Source organism: Thunnus maccoyii, chromosome 12 (genome assembly GCF_910596095.1).
Source record: "Thunnus maccoyii chromosome 12, fThuMac1.1, whole genome shotgun sequence".
Lineage (NCBI taxonomy): Eukaryota > Metazoa > Chordata > Actinopteri > Scombriformes > Scombridae > Thunnus > Thunnus maccoyii.
This window is the reverse complement of record NC_056544.1, coordinates 20,096,464-20,115,006: the sequence shown is the minus strand read 5'-3', so window position 1 is coordinate 20,115,006 and position 18,543 is coordinate 20,096,464. Positions and strand designations below refer to the sequence as shown.

The following is an 18,543-nucleotide window of genomic DNA, read 5'->3' as shown; positions in this document are numbered from 1 at the left end:
CTGGTTATTCAAGTCCTGAAAATGAGAGTTCAAAGTAGGATCAAAGTTGGTGCCAGCTAGTCTCTGTGGGTGACTGGCTCTTAGAGGTGAGTTATGATAACCAATGGTGGGGGATGTTTATCCAAGTTTTGCTAACAACTCAGACTTGGGTGTGAATTGGTCTTTCCATCTTGCTGGAGATCTTGAAGCTCTTGAAGGGTCAAAGGTGGTTTGGGTTAGTGATCTGGGTTAGCAGCCATGTAGGAGAAAAAGGGTCTTCTTATCTCGATCGTTGCTGTTTGCAGGATGTTGTAACTGTCACTGATGTTTTGTTGGCCAGCATTCCTGAGGGCTGAAGAAAGAGCTGGCCCTGTTGTTTGAGGGTTGTACCGTCTGCATTCGAAACATGCAGAGACTTTCTCCTACACCAGTGACATGTGATGTAGCTGTGACACATGTCATAAGTAATTGATATCAATTTAAAATGACACTGGATCTAGCGAGAGTGCCCCATATGGCAAATATGTGTTCCATCTATTCCTTCATCTTCACATCTCATCTTTTCATGTCACCCTCGCTGTGGGAGGAGGATCTATAGAGCAAGGGAAATATGGAAGTCAAGGAAATGAGGACGCACAAATAAGGAACCAGTAAGAACCTGTAGAATATCTTCATTGAAGATTTAGGCAACCCTGTGATGTGTGAATTACACTAACTAATGTGCATTTACAATAGCAACATTTTGTGTCAGTGCGGGAAGTAGTGAAGCATATAGCACAGTGAAAAGAGGACAGGAATGTGGGTGGATATTTGAAATGTGCTTCTTCTCAACATTTGCAGCCTGGTTTCACATCTGCTGCCAGCAGTGAGTGTTAACATTTTTAATATTCATTACAATCATAATTTTTTACCTAACCTCAACTAAGACACTGAACTAGGGCTGCTCAATTATGGCAAAAATCACAATCATGATTATTTTGGTCAATACTGAGATCACGATTGTTTAACACGATTACTCAACAAAAGCGCTTCCATTTTATTAAATGTATCAATCCACATTGACTCCAAGCGTCTCATGGAGACAGCCCGCGTTTATTTTTTTACGCTCTGAGTCTGTTTCTGTCACATTTAATGAAGTGTAATCTGCACAGACAGCTGTTTAAATCACACAAATGTCCTGCTGTATATGTGTTTGGAACTTATTTACGGCATCTACTTTGATTGATCAAAACTCCCACTCTGTCTGTGAGCTTGACTGTTCGACTACAGGCAGATTCCCCTCACTCACAACAGTGGGCGGGCGGGGAAATGAAAAACTATGGATCAATAAATACAAACACCATTGATTTCTTCCTAAGGAGCTGACATGAAAACTATCTTGGTTCAGTAAATTTCTGCTGTCAGTCAGCCTTGTTCAGGCAGGTTAGCCGGCTGCCGGTTCTGTGAACAGAGATGCTGAACGCAGGTCAGAGGTTTTTAGGGAGAGGCAAAAGCGCACCGCTGTAAAGGAAAGGGGTGCGCTGGATTTATAACACAAGACAAAACGAGAGCATCATTGTGAAATGGAATGCGACACGATAATCGTTTTATCTTGATTATCTTGTTTTCATTGCTGTTGGAAGCCGAAATCATAAATGAAAATAAAATTTAATTAATCGCCCATCCCTACGCTGAACCTCAACTTACACTTGAACAATACTTAAAGGGGACATATTCTGCATATTTCCAGATCTATATTTATATTCTGAGGCTCTACTGGAATATCTTTGCATGATTTACAGTTTAAAAAAGTCCTTATTTTTCTTATACTGGTCCTTTATGCAGCCCCTCAGTTCAGCCTCTGTCTGAAATAGGCTGATTTAGCTCTTGTCTTTTTGCGTCCCCTCCCTCTCGATGAGCCCACTGTTCTGATTGGCCAGCTTTTGGAATCTGCCCCTCTCCAGGTTTTGGAGGCTATGTAAATAAACAGTAGTAGTAGGATTTCACTTCTTTTTCTCGTTCTTAGCTTGAAATATAAACTTCTCAAATACACCCGTTCATTTTTGAGCCTGAATCTGATCCGATATGTGAGTCAACAATGGGAACAACCCATAGAACAACCTTAGCAAACAAAGACTACCAACGGACAGCCATTTGTGGGCATGCATGAACAATCTGATGTCATCACAAGGAGGAAGTCGAGGTAATATTGCAAACAAAGCCTTCAGAACAGGTTGAAGCCTGGGCTTTTGACTTGCAGGGGAGCATTTTTACATACATTCACCTCAAGTTTTGGACCTTTGACCATGTTTAACATCCAACATCATAACAATATAAAAATAACTCCCAAATCAATCACAAAAAGTGTTTCTTAAAATATCAGAATCAGCAAACATGTTTGTTTGAGATAAGGTTTGTTTGTGAAAAATGATGCTTAAGTGGACCAGGGATCGGCCAAACATGACTGATTCACATCAAACATGGTTTCTTCATCAGTGACAACCCCACTACATCTCCATGGAGGCTACATATAATAATATATTATTACTATATTTGTATATGTACTTAACATGATTCACTGACTTCTACGGCAAACGTTTTGTTTCTGGTGTATAAGCTCTTTCATTGCTGTGTGGCCTCTGCGATCGCTGCACTTCACTTTGCACAGTGACATTTTTCATGAAAAGTGCAAGATTGTTATAGTTTTCTGACTCCGTCCAAATAACACTGATTAGCTGCTTTGGTCTGTTGGTGTATGAGATGGCTGTTTCTAATCAAAAGGTTTACATTTGTTTGCCCCGCTGACCTAACACTCACCCATGTGGTTTTGCCGCTTTGATCTAGAACCATGCTGGTGCAAAAATCATTAGCCATACTTGTGCGCTATATACTGTAGCTTGAGACTTTTTTCTTTCTTTTCATCAGGATGTTAGTGCTGCAGGATTCAGATGACAGTTCATGTAGCTCTCTGTTTTGTCAGCTCATTTCCCTCAGGTTTGCAACACAGGCTAACATTACCCTTAAAGGTGGCTCTAATGAGTATTTAGCAGGGGAAAAGGCAAGCTCCCTGACACCCTGTGTGTCTTAATTACATGACTGTGTCACTGTGGTGACAGTGGTGTGGGGACTGACAAACGACTGTGCGTCGTTCCACAGTATAGGGTTGACCTCTAATGAGCTTGTTTTTCTGTCTGATTGCGTAGTTGTTGTGTTTAATAGGGATATGCTACTGGGACAAATTACATAATCAAAAAACCTTAAAACTGATATCGTGTTTGAGTGAATTACTCAATAAAAATATGATTTTTTGAATTGTCAGTTTTGTCACTATCAAGAAAATGAGGAATGTATTTAGTTAGAATTGTATTGATTTTTTTAAATTCAAGATCATGAGAGAGAGAGTCAATTTATAAAATAAATATGCTGATTTATTGGGTGGGACCTTTACACACTATAAATAAAAATGTTACTCTTTAGTATTGGGATTAATTTAATGCAACAGGATATTTATAACACCCCAAATTAGTCCTCACTTCCCCTTCTTTATCTTTACAGCTAATTAATGTGCATTGCTGAAGGCCTGTCCTGGCGTTTGATGCCCAGATCAAAGGTTGAGTGATAGTTTACCCTCAATAGACATACAGCAAAAGCAAGCAGGTGTGTTTTTGTGCTAGCAGTCTACTGTACCGTACAGTTTGCTAAAAAAGCAACTGAAGTTTGCTAAACAGTGTGTATTCATAGAAAAAATCCATAAAGAAGTTGTGCCGCCCATCAGATCTGAATGATTTCCATCTCTATTTTGTTATTCCACTGACTGTACAGATGTAGGTGAGGAAAACAAATGCTGAAAATAACACAGTAAAACAACTTAAATATACTGTATATACTATAAAAAACACACTAGCCTAAGGAGTGCTATTTGCCACATTAACCCCTTTGCCATCCTCTCTGTAATGTATGCAATATACTGTATGTCTGAAAGGTCTCCCCGTTGCCTAGTGACAGTGACGTAGCCCTTATAATGACCCTTGAAGAAAATGGATCTTGACAAGGATTCAACAGATGTATGGGTATAGGATACACCTCTCAGAGCAGCTGTTGTACATCATGCGTCTTTTGAAATGCACCCTGGCATTAAAGTCAACATGCATTCGATGGTATCGTGTGTATTTTGCTCGACAGGCGTGAACCAATATTCCTGGCACACTCTTAGAAGATTAAAAGTAATGAATTTTCTGTGTTTTTATGCTTTATCAGCAGCCCTCAGGTACATCTTTATCGCATAAGCACAGTAGAGTTATGAGGGGTGGTGTTATAAAGGTTTATTTAAAACTATAAGTCATCAATTAAACCACACAGTTAAATCAAATTAACATAATTTAAATAATGAGCAAATTAAACATATATAATTTCATTGAGGAATGTTACTGAAAGGAAAACAAATACATCTAATTTGAAATAAGAAGCACACAGCATCTATAAAAGTAATCTTATATGAAACTAATACTACTAGGGTCCTTTGTATATTTTTGTTTTTCTCTTCCTCTGTCATTATTCTGCCAGCAGTAATCGGTTTCAGTTGGTGTGACCGGTTGCTATTAGAAACCTCTGCAGGCGCAGTTCCATGACAGTTTAAAGGAAAATTACGGTTTATTTCAACCTGATATATTTCCCATAAATGTGGCCATTGTGGCTCTATGTGTCATGCTAATTTTGCTCTTTCCAGCTCCATTATAGTGATTCAGGTGATTCACAAAAAGATGTTTATCGCAAACAATGACAATCATCGGGACAAGCTGCTGAAACTCCTACTTCTTTCCAAATAAACATGATTTTTTACATGAATCGCTTCAAAAGTTTGTTTCTGACTCTGAATGAAAGTAAACACAAAAACTAGCTGCCTGTAACAGCCATCATGGCTAACTGGATAGAGATCTGTATCCGGGGCAGTTTGCCGGCTAACCAAGCCACCCTTATTCATCTGCGCACGTCGCTTTGTTTACATGTGAGGTTGTGGATAGCTCTGCATTAGTTCCTGTTACAGAAGTAACTTGCAAGATAAACACTGTGCGGTTTTCATGGACTCTACATACCTTACTTCCTCACGCAGTTACATGTTGTAATCACATTTTTCTTACCATGTATAGCTGAGCGTTTGGTCTAGCCGGCCTTGCTCTTTTTATCCAGCTTGTTTTGTGGAGGTGAAACAGTCTCCAGGAGGACAACGTTGATAAACGCTGTAAATCCATTTGTAGCACACAGCAAAAGTTTCCCTCCTCCCTCGTCAGGAGAGCAGTGACTGCAGGAGCACCAGCAGTTTCTCTGAGGTAATCGTAACTGTATGCTGTCTTTTCTGATGGTCCAGTTGTCTTTCTGCTTCCATGCTTCGCTTTTCCTCTTTCATTTGTTTTATCTCCTTTCTGTGTCCCTTACCTCAAATAAATACGGCTGGCCAGTCAAAGTGAAATGAGTCACAAACGTCCTCATAATAGTCCACGGGATAATCTGTTATTGCACTTAATTTTTTAAATTTCCATACAATCTAACTATGGTGAAAGTCAGTACACGTATGAGACATGTAAACAAATCAGCATGTGTGGATGAATATGCAGGGTGGTTTGGTTAGCCGGCAAGCTGCCCTGGATACAGATCTCTATACAGTTAGCCATAATGGCTGCTACAGGTGGCTAGTTTCTGTGTTTACTTTTGTTCAGGCTCAGAAACAAACACTACAAACAAAGCAATTCATGTAAAAATCATGTTTATTTGGAAAGATGTAGGAGTCTGAGCAGCTTGCCCCAATGTTCGTCATTGTGTATGAAATTTTTTTGAACCCCCCCAGTCACTATAGTGAAGCTGGAGACAGCAAAATTAGCATGATACATAGAGCCACAATGGTCACATCAGGTTGAAATGAACCATAATTTTCCTTTAACTGACATTGTTACATCCAGCTTTTCGTCAGACCTATGATGAACAAGTATATTTACCGTGTTTACACTTCAAAGACTCATGTTGGAGCACCATCTATAGGTGGTCTTTTTATGATAGCTACTTTATGATTGTTGATGTGTAGTTCTGCCCCCTAAACATTGCTGCATTGATGCATCAGTTGATGCATCAGTTAAGAAGTTTGTAAACTTTTTGAGTCTTACAGGTACAACATGGGACTCATGCAGGCTGTTTTAGGAGGTTAGCACCAAAGTTGCAAATCAAATGGAGTACACCCCCAGTGTTGTCCAAAAACTATTAAAAACATGTCAATGAGCCACTCCATTGCACTGGGTGACATTTTACCTCATCACAAAGAGTATGGGCTTGGTCTTATTTTAGAAACAGCTCCAAAGACAAATAAGAGTGATCACGTTTTCATTCTCCGGAGAGTAGCTCTGTGTAAGTCAAAGGCCAGTGCACATGCAGGACTTGCAGAACCTTTTGACTTTGCACTATATTGTAAATGTCTCAAAGAACTTTAGATTCAAGATCCTTTAAATCCTCAAACTGCATGATTTCCTGCATTATAATCTGAAGAAATGCACCCTTGAAAAATCAGAAATAAATGATATTGTAAAAGTGGAATTTTTGCCAGGAAACGTAGTACCAAGGTTTCATGAGATATATAATGGGTGGCGGTCTTTAGCGGTCCCTGGTAAACATACAGTACAGCTTAGAATGCGATCGAAATGAGTTGTAATCACTATCATTGAATTTGTTGCTCAATACTGTTTTCATAGTTTCATAATTGCTTCCAGTAAAAACGTCAGAGGCTGACTCTTGTCCACATGATGTAAATGTCGTCATCTGCCCATGTCCACAAGGGTGTAGAAATAAAATACAAGACATTGTTGTTTAACGAGCTGACCGTCACACATTAGTTGGCCTGGCAGGGCCTCTACAGGCACTTTGATCTGTTTTGTGTTAGGCCCCACCTACTACCTGTGATAAAGTTTGACTGATGGGAGCAAATTTGGTGAAAATTTGTCATCAAATAAAAAACAAAAAATGATTATTGGAAATTACTATGCCAATAAGAATAATATATATATACTTTCAGTTAAAGAAAATTAACTAAAAAACATTATTATAAAATTAGAAAGTCTGTCAGAAGTCTTTTAGATATGTAGCATGATGATGACGGTTAGGGCTAGTTTGGGGGCTACGACATGAATTTACAGAATGTGTTCATGTCGTAAAAGTTCCTGATCATCCAATGTAAGTGACCCGCTTAAAACAAATAACTTTTTGAGCAAATATTTGATTTTAATGCCCACTTTGTTCAGGTTTGTGGAGATGAGAAGGTAGGCAGGGTGTTGTGTGTGTACAACCAAGTGTAACATCAGGAAATATTATGGGTTACTATAAACATTAGGATTCATCCACAGAGGTTCATGAATGTCTACAGCAACTTCCAGAAGAATCTGACCATTTGTTTTTGAGATGCCGTGAAGCACAGTGTTGCTTTAGATGAAATCCTAAGGCTGGAGTAAGCTTGAAACTTTCTAATTTGTAAGGTGTGTTGTCCGACCACATCTTAAGGCAAGCGTGTATAGCTGTTTTGAATGGTCACACTTAAAGGCAGGGCGAAAAGCCTGCTGTAATAGAGGGGTAAAATGCGATAATCACACACTTTCAGACAATCTTTCTTTGAAGGCGTTCGTGATGTATCACACAAAAAGTAACAGTAGTTGTGTGAAGAATGAAAAAATAATTTGAGAGAGAAGTTGGAGTGCTTATCGGATTGTCAAATTGTCTGACGCTGCCCTACTTATCCCAACGTTGGAAAGGTTTTTGTGGAAAGGGGTTTCAGATGCTGTTTGATTAATTTCATTTGAAGCATACTGATACCTTTAATCTGATGGAGGTATTAGACAAAAGGTCTGGGTGTCATCTACCAGGAATCATTGGGGAACCATTAATACCCACACCAAATGGTAGTCTGGTCAGTAGTTGTCCTGATTGCTGCTGATCAAAGCACAGACCGACAACCACTGAACGCTTTTGCCGTCCTTGAAGCACCTATTGTGGCTTTTTACAGAATGTTCTGCCACAGTTTACAGATAAGTCATAAAGTTGTAGAACACCATGTAGCCTTCTAAAGCATCATGAAAATAAAAGCCGAAGCACACTCCTTCAGTTAAGTGTATTATGTAATCTCCTCTCCAACTTCTATAACCCCAAATATATTTAATGGGAAGCTTTGAACATGCCGCAGCAAACTTTGACCATGATATAGACACGCTGTCTCATGAAATACAACCTCAAAGACAACCTTACCCTCTAGCACCTTTCTGCCTCTTTGATTAATGTCCCAGATAATTACACACATCTTTTAGATCCTTTACATAAGGATGAATTTCATATTTATAACAGGACTCTATAGTAATATGATAATGTCAATAATCATATTGACACAACTGTGGCCTCAACAGGCTATTCATATTTAAATTTATCAAACAAGGGTTTGAAAGCACATTGTAACCAATTTGTGCCTTTCAAATAAATGTGCTGACTAAAAGAAATAATAAAAAAAAGTTGCAATATTCCCACACATGCCCTCATTATCATAAAAGCTACCCTGGAACAGGCGGGCACTTGATGTTGCGCAGTGAGAGTGTTGCAAAATTAGGATCCTCACAAATTGCTACATACAGTATGAGTTGGCTGGGGAGAGCAGTGACAGGAGAAGGAGAGCATGAAGAGCCCTTATTGTAGCTCACAAACAAAATGAGATGGAGTGTAATTATCTAACAAGTGTAGACTATAATGTGTCCGCTGGAAAGGTACTGAGTAACTCAAACTTGCTCCGTTATAATTGGATAGATCCCCTATTATCGATTTCCTTTTCCTTTGGCAGCTTAACTGCTGCATCGCTGACAAGTTATGCATCAGTTATTTCTGTGTGTCCTTGTTTGACAGATCAGGGATTATTTAATAACTAGTGATCAATTACCCTTTGAGATTACACACTCATTTCAATGTTTGATTAGTCATCAGTGTATGATTGCAGTGCAGATTTTGAAGTAGATGTTACCACTGAGATTTGTATCCAAGTATCGTAAATCCCCTGCCCTGTTGTCACATTGCTTAGTACATGCCAATGAAGTAAATTACATAATTGATTGTGGCTGTTATTAGAAAAGGGGCTCTAGGAGAGAAGAGGGAGGGAAAAGAAGAAATACTAGAAGAAACACAAAGAATAGATGTAGTTCAATATTGGCTTAAACAATGAGTAGTTCTGAATAAAGCGTAGAGAGGATGGTTGGTTTTCTTTCCCCACGATACTGTAGAGGAGTGAGCAATATGAACAGAGCCAAACAGCAGAAGTGCACTAGTGATTTGTACCTAAATTAAGTATGAGATGACAATTAAAAAGACATTACGTCTTCTGATCTGTGTCCTTCCTATTATAGGCATATCTACTGAATTTGAGAGAAGATGTGAGAACAAGCCAAAAGCCTTCATAAAGAGCACTGGCAGACACTAATCAGTGGGGAAAATGAAACACGGGAAAATTCCATAGCTAAATGTCAGATGGTGCTAATAAGGGGAGCTTTTTATCCTTTGTTGATCTGGTGTGTGCAGGTGTGTGTGTGTGTGTGTGTGTGTGTGTGTGTATGTGTGCATAGGTGAGGAGATGTGTATTGGTTAAAGGAGAGATAGTTTAAATAAGCACATAGGGAGAATTTTTCCTGGATAATATTCAAACAGCAGTGTCCTTGCTCCTGTGTGAATTCATTAACGGCCATTTAAAAGAAATAAGAATAAATCATTTTTAAACAGTTTGTTTTCTCCTACATGTGTAACCATTCGATTGGGTAAATCAGAGCTTGATTTTTTTTTTCCTTTCAAATGAACAGTATGTATGCTGTTAATGGGCTTCGTGTTTCTGCACTCGAGTAAATAGCTCCTGTAAAATGAGAAGCAGTAACATTGATTTAATGACTAGTTTTGGCTCAATACACATAATCACTCTCTTGCTATTTCCACCTTTTTTCTCTTTTAGTGCTCAAGCACCAGTGCATGTTTGATACAACATGATTTTAGCCCACATTTGTATGTTTGAGTGTGTGTGAACAAAACTAAGATAGACTACAATAGGCCAGTGTCGTAACAACTCTGAGCTTCCAATGCTTTTGCTATAAATTCTTGACAGTAGGAGGAGTCACGCTTATTTAAAGACCTCTAGAGATGTCCTCTCCTCCCAACCACCACCACCACCACCGCCGCCACCGCCACCCACTACACACACCTACTGTACCTCTTGGGGAGAGAGACGAGGAGAGAAAGCGGGGAGGGAGGGGTGGAGGGAGATCCAGAGAAGAAAAACAAATCAAGAGCCATAAGCTCCTTGAAATGAGCTTGTTGAGGTGTGAGAAACAAGCGAGAGGGAGAGAAAAGATATGTACAACAAAGACAAGGGGGTGGAGAAGGACATGAGAGAAATTCTCCAGCTCTGTGTCTGTAACGAGAAGTGGTGAGTCTTTGACAGTTCTCGGAGGAGCCGGAGTCGGAGGACTACATTTTTTTTTCTCTCCACGAGGAGAGTTACCCAAACGAAACTGAAACAAGACACAGCAACTGACAGGAGGCGTTAAAAGCAGATTAAAAGACGCAAGGGTGACCGGAGGGTGCCTAAGCAATGGAAGCTAACTCTAAGAAGCATCGCTTTAGGAAGGGTCGGAGTGCCACCTTCAGCATTGATGGCTTCAACATCACAATAGGTAAGAATTTGATGGGTAGACAGAGCATGAAGAAAGGTTAAGTGTTTGCATGGGAGCTAGATGCACAAAAGTGTTTGTGACAGGAGTAGAATACGCGCGAGTGTGTGTGTGTGCGAGAGAGAGAGTGTGAGGCAGAATAATGAGGCGTTTGGCACCAACACAGTAACATCGTTAAACACATCACATTTCAGCCTCTCTGCACAAGTCGACACATTAGTCCATTCTACTGAAGTTGATGCTTTCGTCTGTAATGCAACTACACCATGGAAACAAGAGGGCTTCAGACTAAAGCTGTGTGCTGCTGACGTCAGCAGGAAGGAATTCATTCTATTGTCTTGACAACCAGAGTGTTGATGAACTTATGTGCTACTTGCCTTGTTTGTTTGTTTGTTTGTTTGTTTGTTTTCTTGTTTTTTTTAATTTTTTGCAGCGCTTGTGAAAACTCATAGAAGTGAGTGTTGAAACTGTTGAAAATAGAGTGATGTGAAGATGTTCTGTGCTTGAGACTGTGGAGGAATTATTTCCTTAAATCTGGTGGTAGATCATGAGAAGTTGCTTGACAGTTTTGTTGTGGATACAGTTTGTTGTTTATGATGATAAACAATATATGTTGTATTAGTGTTGTTCAGTTTTATAATCTTACAGTTGTAAAACAGAAAGTTTGCTTAAAACTTTTATCATTGTGCTCACTTTTTTTTTTTTTTTTTTTACAAAACATAACATATTTAGAAACCACTGACAGATTTATACATATGACATAAGTCAATAAATTGCAGCTGCACTTCTGGCCACACCTCAGTCAGTGTTGGCACAGTAGGGGTTTTGGCACAGCTAATAGTAAACACCTACTGCGACATCACTGGGTCGAAGCCAGATTTTCAACCCACAGATAGAAGCGCAGCAGCAGATTTTTGCCTGTAAGCTTCAAAGTTGACTATCACTACACTGATGCTTTCATTTAGGATGCATCTTCTATCTTACTCATTGCAGAAATTTAAAGCTGCACTAATCAGTATGTTTGTGTTAACAGTAGGTCACATGACTACAGGTAGTGTGAAAGGTGTTTCTCATAGAGACAAACCTGCAGAGAATTAGGAAGGTTTTAGTGTTTTTCAGCTCATTGTTTTGGTTTTAAAGCCAGAAAGTTTACTTTTGTGGTTCATTCTCACCATTCTCTTCAACCTTGTTTTCAGCAGCAGCAGGGGGCTAACAAGTGCTGATAAACCAACTTTACACTTCCTGCCTAGCACCAAACGGCAGGGAACATGAAATGGTGAAATCCTGAACAAGAGTTTTAGCCATTTAAGAGCCAGATATTTCCCTCAGGAGTTGATGGAGACCAAAACAGACCTAAAAGCAGAGTGAATTTACATTTGCCAAGTGGTCAGAAACATGACTCCAAATCTGTGTCTTTCAACTAACACAACAACTTTATAAGGATGATCATATGTCAGTGTTGTGTTAACAGCTTGTTCTGCTGCCCGCAAGTGACCCCCTCCAAAAAAAGCTGAACTTGATTGTGATTTAACAACATAACATTAACATTTAAACTGTATATAAACACTAGATGTTAAAAGTTCATATAATAACGAAGTTATAGTGTTTTAAGTCAATGTTTTGTTTTAAAGCTTGTCTTTGCAAGATACATGTGTAAACTAATGTACACAACAGGTGTTTATATTTTGATCCTTGAAATTTATATCAAGTCAGGAACTTTCTTCCAGGTGTCCCCGTACAATTTTAAACCTGAGGCAGCCTAAATCAGCTTTTTGCTCTGGTCAGTGCCTTCTTATTATTGGATGGATTCAGGTTTGAGTGAATTGTAAAAACTTTGAACTAGAGTGAACTTTGGGCCACAAGGGTTCTGAGCTCAGTACTGTTATTGCATAACATGAGACACAGGAAATACTGCAGTTCAGGGCAGACACCACAGACAGGGCAGACACCGACACCAGGAAGCACCTAAAACTTATCCGACTGATAATAACATACTGATAAAATGGGAGTAAGTTTCATGGTTTAGGGCATGACGCACAAAAACAGGAGGAGGAGTGCCCTCAAATACTCTCCAGGTATCTATTTAAAAGCATTAAAAGCAGCTCTGAAAGATTTTATGATCCTACAGAAAACAGACTTTGGATTTTCCACTCGCTTGGATACATCCTTTTACCTATAAAAACCTGCCTCTATCACATGTGGCCTATATCACAGCCATACTACCCACAAGCATGGTAGTTGTCATGGTAACCTACAAGTGTCACAATCAATTGCTCACTGGGCCCAGGTTTCAGTCTGCACAGCGTTTTGCCAATCACCTCCTCTGAAGCGTGACTCCTAAGCGCTTGCACCTCATTGCCTGGCTGGACACCTTGTGTTCACTCCTCTATTAAACACTGAGCTGAGGTGTTTTGTCATGAGTTAAGCTTGTTAGCTCTGCTATGCTTTTGTTGATATACAGCTCATGTGGTGAAAACACTTTTCAGCTCATCTTTAGGGGTAAGGAGCAACCAGGCACTTTTTTTTTTTTTTTTTTTTAAATGTGTACATGAATGCTTTTTTACTTTTGTGCTTTCTTCACATTTCTCACATTCAATACACATACTTGCATATCAGCCTTTTCTAGGGAAGAAAAGTTTTTCATCCTCTACTTTGAGTAGTGTCCAAAAGAGCCTTTGTAGATTTCTGAAATAAGTTTAAAAACATAAATTCTTGTATACTTTCTCCACCATCCTATACTTCTTCATATGCTATGAAAAGCTATTTTAAACATATAACACAGTGAAGTTGGCAGACTAATATCACCAATGTGCATCTACAACAAGCACATAATTAGTGAGAAACTATAACTCAATCGCAGTACAGTCTCTGACCCACTGCCCTTCTTCTCACAAAATAGACACAAAATAGACATGCTGTATGTTATGAGAATGTTTTTTGATATTTGAAGTGAAACTAGGATTTTATGTTTGAATTAAGTATAATAAGAATTAATTCACCATAAGTTGTTGACAAGGTGTTAACGTCTACTCATAAGCATCACATCTCAGATATTAGGGATTTTAGAAAATCCCCTTTTTTGTGTAAAATTGGTGGTTTGCCCCCTTAATATACAGGTTACATGAGTATTGTCTACACCAGTGAACAAGATATTCCAGAAAGTTGATGCAACAAACTATGAACCTAATCCCAAACTCTGATTTGATTAACCAAGACAAGTATTTCCTTTCTGAAGAAGAATTTGTTCAATCAAATCTAAATGGGTTTAATCTGATTTAAGCTCATTCACCATGAACGTAAAAAGCCATTTTCAGTTGAGTGCTCATAATACAATTTGCCACATAAAAAAAATGAACAGAGCTTCCCATTTCACTCTAGTGGAGTTACAAATAGTTTATGTGCATATCCAGACATCTTTTGGAAAAAAAATAGTGGCCTGTCAACAGCATTGAAAGAGCTTGAAGTTTGCATGGAAAAACAGTGTCACTATTGAAGTTTACAGCACTAGTTATATAAAGTGTTGTCCACTCTGTCAACACTCACTCTGGGTTTCCAAAACAGATGATAAATTGGGGCACTGATGTTATGCTTTGGTATATTTGGTTCATACCTGAAAAACAGCCACCATCACCTTTTACAGGTGATAGTAGCTCAAGATCTGAACCTCTGAAGATCTGACCTTCATTACAAACTAGGGATGCAACTAATGATTATTTTCATTATCAATTAATCTGCAGATTTTGTTGCTAACAATTGAAAAATCAGAAAATAATCAGAAAATACACTTAATAATTTCTCAGAACCCAAAGTGACATATTCACAGTGCCTGTTTTGTCCAATCGACAACCCAAAACCCAAATATGATAAATGATGACAAAGGAAATCTGCAAATCCTCAAATTTGAGAAGGTAGAGCCATCAAATGTTTGGATTTTTTGCTTGATAAATGACTTTAACATTTATGAAAATAGGTGCAGATTAACCTTCTGTCAATCATGTAATTTATTAATTGGCTAATTAGCTCAGCTCTAGTCCAAACAGTTCAGAGGGCAGAAGGCATCCCTGATAGCGACTCTGTGTGTATATACTGTGTATGAAGGCTTATTGTCATTTGCTTCATGAAGGTCACTTGACTGAAATGTAGCTTCTGAATAAATTTGTCAGTGCTGACAGTGTGTGGGGGTTGATTTTTTTATTTTGAGCTCATCAGAGCCAACATCAAGAACAGATTTATTGCATTCATGATTAATAATCTGCAAGTACTTGGTCTCTGGACCCCCTCTGATCCTTTGACACAACTTGGAACACATGACTTTGGCATCTAACCTCATTCATCTTTGAACAGAGACTGATGGTGTAATTTACACGCAAGATCTGACATTGTGATTATTGTTATAAGGCTAAATTGAACATTATTGCTTATCTTAATCACAGGAAGATGAAAGAGGCTATATCCTGAGCCTACTATACATCTCTGTGAAGTGTTTTGGTTCGGTTTATTCTACATTTGAACTTGCCTTTGTCTGCTAAAAATGCATGACTGGCCATTATTACGAGGAGGAGGGCCCACACACTTACACAATACAATTTAGCACAATAAGATGTTCATTGCAAGACTGAAATGATTAAGTATTGGACTGTAGAGCTACCTCAAGGTTTACTGAAGGTCATACTTCTGCTGCTCCTGTACTGTCTGTATAATGATCATTCAAGGGCGCAAATGGAAAAATGCAGTCTCCTCCAAACAGACCACACCAGACTCCAGATCACAAAGACAACTCTTGAAATACAATAACTTGAACATAAGTTAAGGTGGCTGGGTGTACATGATGTTACTTAACCGTTTTAAATTGAATATTAAAGCATTTTGTGATAGTATTTTCAGGAAAATGGTTTTGGGAGGTTGAGCTCTTCCATCTCAGACATCAATAAAGTGGTTTTTCATCCTTGATGAGGGGATGCTGCCCCCCTCTCATTGTGGTCACGCTCTTTTAGCATGCAGATGGTCACCTCAACCCTGGATTTAGTCCTGCAGTGGGCCAGGTTATGACATTGTTGAGGGCCAGGATCAGGTTCAGAGTCCACTAACGAGGGCTGGCAGGGGTACCATCTGTCATTAATTAGGACACCATCTTACTCTCCTGTCGTCACATGTAAGTCATTGTGCCATTTTATGTAGGGATCATTTAGATTAAATTTGGCTATCAGAAATAATTAGTAATTATCAGAAATAATGAATTATTATATTAAATAATAGGATTTAATTTACATTAAATCACCACCCCCTACCCCCACAAGGCACCACCCTGAAAGACGGGGACATGATAACCAATTCACTGTTTCAGAGCAGAGGATGGCAATATTCATTTTTGTACAACATTAAATAGACAACATATACATTCAAAAGCATTTATTTCAAATTAAAGCTGCAAGGAGCGTTGGTCGGGACCTCGCACTCTGGCCCATCGGGATAAGATCATTGTGCTTTTTAAAAATGAGGGCTATTTCTTTTAAGTGTGGTGTGCTTTTATTTTGAAAGTTTGATTGACAGGATGAGATTTTCTGCAGGGTGAGACATGTCTGTCTTGCTCACACCTGTGTCATCAAAATTATGCAAGTTTTGGGCCCATTCACTTGAATTTCAATTAGCAAATTGAAAACTCTTGTTTGTGTGTAAAACAAATTAATTTCCTAATTTTCATCAAGTCTATTTTTTAGAAAAGTAAAGACTTTTAACCCACATGACCTGGTCAAAGTTTGATTGAAATGTGTACTGTCAGGTGTGGAGAGACAATAAGTAACTGCAGCTGGACACAGAAAAATACTCATATATTTTGAAGAGTGTGAGAGTGTGAGCGAACCCACACCTTTTTGAACATTTACTGCTTCCACATAGTTTTAGATACAGACTTCATTTGAACTTTAAATGAGTCATGAGACTTTGACCCACAAATCTTGAATTTACATCTTTTTTCTATCTTTTATTGTTTTTGAGATATTATGGTGTGAGTTTTTAAGTCTTTTCTTGCTCTTCCTGTGATTTTATAATGAGTGTATATTGCGGAATGTTTCACAGCACTGAGGGAGTGACATCACCAGGAGCAGTTGGAGAGGAGGATTTTAGAGTACGCTTTTTGTGAAATCTCCTCATAAATCCCATTACTTTGGCCAAATCTTACATTAAAAATCATATTTTTTAGTAGGAAATTTTGTGGCGAATCCATTGATACAGATTTGAAAGTGGTCAGACTTATAGTTTAGATGTCAGAAGCCTCTGTTTGACACAAAGTTCATGCCCAGAGATTGTTCATGCCCATATTAAAAAGACAATTACATCTGATTGACATGAGCCGTGACACTGTTTACATAAAAGTTGGTAATCCAAACCATTCGAGTTATTACAAAGTTTTTAACGACTTTTTTTCAGCATAGTGTCATAAATCACCTATTAAAGTTTGAACCCGATACCATTAACCATTAGGAGATGGTGTTTGTTCGGAGGCCAAAATTGATGCAAAGTCTTATTTTGAAAGGCTGATTGTGGATTTCCTGTTGGATTTAGGTCAGGAGTATCAGCACATGATTTGTAGGTCTTGATGAGATGAATAATTGAGTTTTGGTTTGATCTCTCTACGACCCTACCCCTACTACCCCTACGGGCCGTGGCGGCCATATTAGTTACATAGGTGGCGCTAGAGAGCACATTTTGGCACTTTGGGGGTTAATTTTTACATTTTATCAAATATTTCACCAGACCTGATGTGCATGCCAAATTTGGTGAGTGTTTGGGCATGTTTAGGGGGTCAAATTTAGAGTTTAAGTGGCGTAATAATAAAGAAAGAAAGAAAGAAAGAAACAAACAAACACACGAAAAACAATAGGGTCCTCGCCCTTAGGCAAGGACTACTGTTTTACAGTATTCCTCTGCCTTTTGGGCTTGGTCCCTAAAAATAACAAAAGTAAAAACACAATATGTAAAACTACAAAGATGGCGGAATCAAAGATGGCCCCGGGACCACATGGTGTCTGAGGGGACAAGAAGCAAGAGTGTGTATTTCTTTGTTCTGCCTCCGTGTGTTTGAGCATGAACACGTTAGGTCAGAACAAAAGAGTATGTAAATGTGTAAACTTTGAAGGAAAGGTGACAGATTTAAAGAGGTTAGTTAGTTGCATGCAAGGCCCTGTAGCTTGCTAGGTTAGCTTAGCAGTGTGGCTATCTAATAACCTGACTATGAATAGACATTGCAATAATAAAACAGTGAATAACATTAAACCAGGTCATTATACATACACTGACAAAATTGAATAAGTCTTGTACTTGGCCATGTGCTGTTGCTGTGCTATGCTGTGTTATGTTACCAACCCATGAAGGAAGAGGGGTTTTTGGCTTGCTGCTTTGTTGAGCTGGCGATTTCCTCGGTTGTGGGTGAGCAAGGCTGGGAAGAGTTGCTTCCGGTGCTGAAGCGCAGTCTTGGGTGACTTTCTGGCTTCTGTGTCGCTGAGGAGGTCAGTTGTGCTGGCTGCTTTGTTCTCCTTACAGAGTTAGCAGCAGGATTAGCGCTAACTCAGTTTTGTGGCTCCTGTTGCTTGTTTAGCGGTGTGTACCTCGCTAACCAGGGATCTTAGGCAGGCTCTCGTGTCTTCTGCTGTAAAAAAAAGAGTTCAATGTGATCTGCTTTAGTGATCAGGCCACACGGGGTCAGAGAGCTGCAGGCTGCAGCCGCAGAGAGGGGCAGGTGCAGCCCCTGCTGCAATGACGTTGCAGAAGAGAAGAGAGGCCGGAAAGAGAGAGGGTACCTCTCAAGTCTCTTATTTGATCTTTCCTCGCTCCTTAATCCTTGCTTGAACCAGAAGTCATTCTGGTACAC

General features: G+C 39.1%; 1 protein-coding gene across 3 annotated transcripts in view; it reads left to right on the top strand.

The window, feature by feature from the left end:
* The window catches only part of pde1cb (phosphodiesterase 1C, calmodulin-dependent b), a 108,998-nt gene that overhangs the window by 5,983 nt on the left and 84,472 nt on the right, over nt 1–18,543 (top strand). The window contains exon 1 of one of the 3 annotated variants that reach the window (XM_042428107.1): nt 10,454–10,679. The exons of the other annotated variants lie outside the window; for them this stretch is intronic. Within the exon in view, the coding sequence (XP_042284041.1) occupies nt 10,598–10,679 (82 nt within the window). The 5' untranslated portion in view covers nt 10,454–10,597. Of the gene's footprint in view, nt 1–10,453; nt 10,680–18,543 lie in introns of those variants that run through there. 3 annotated transcript variants of the gene reach the window in all.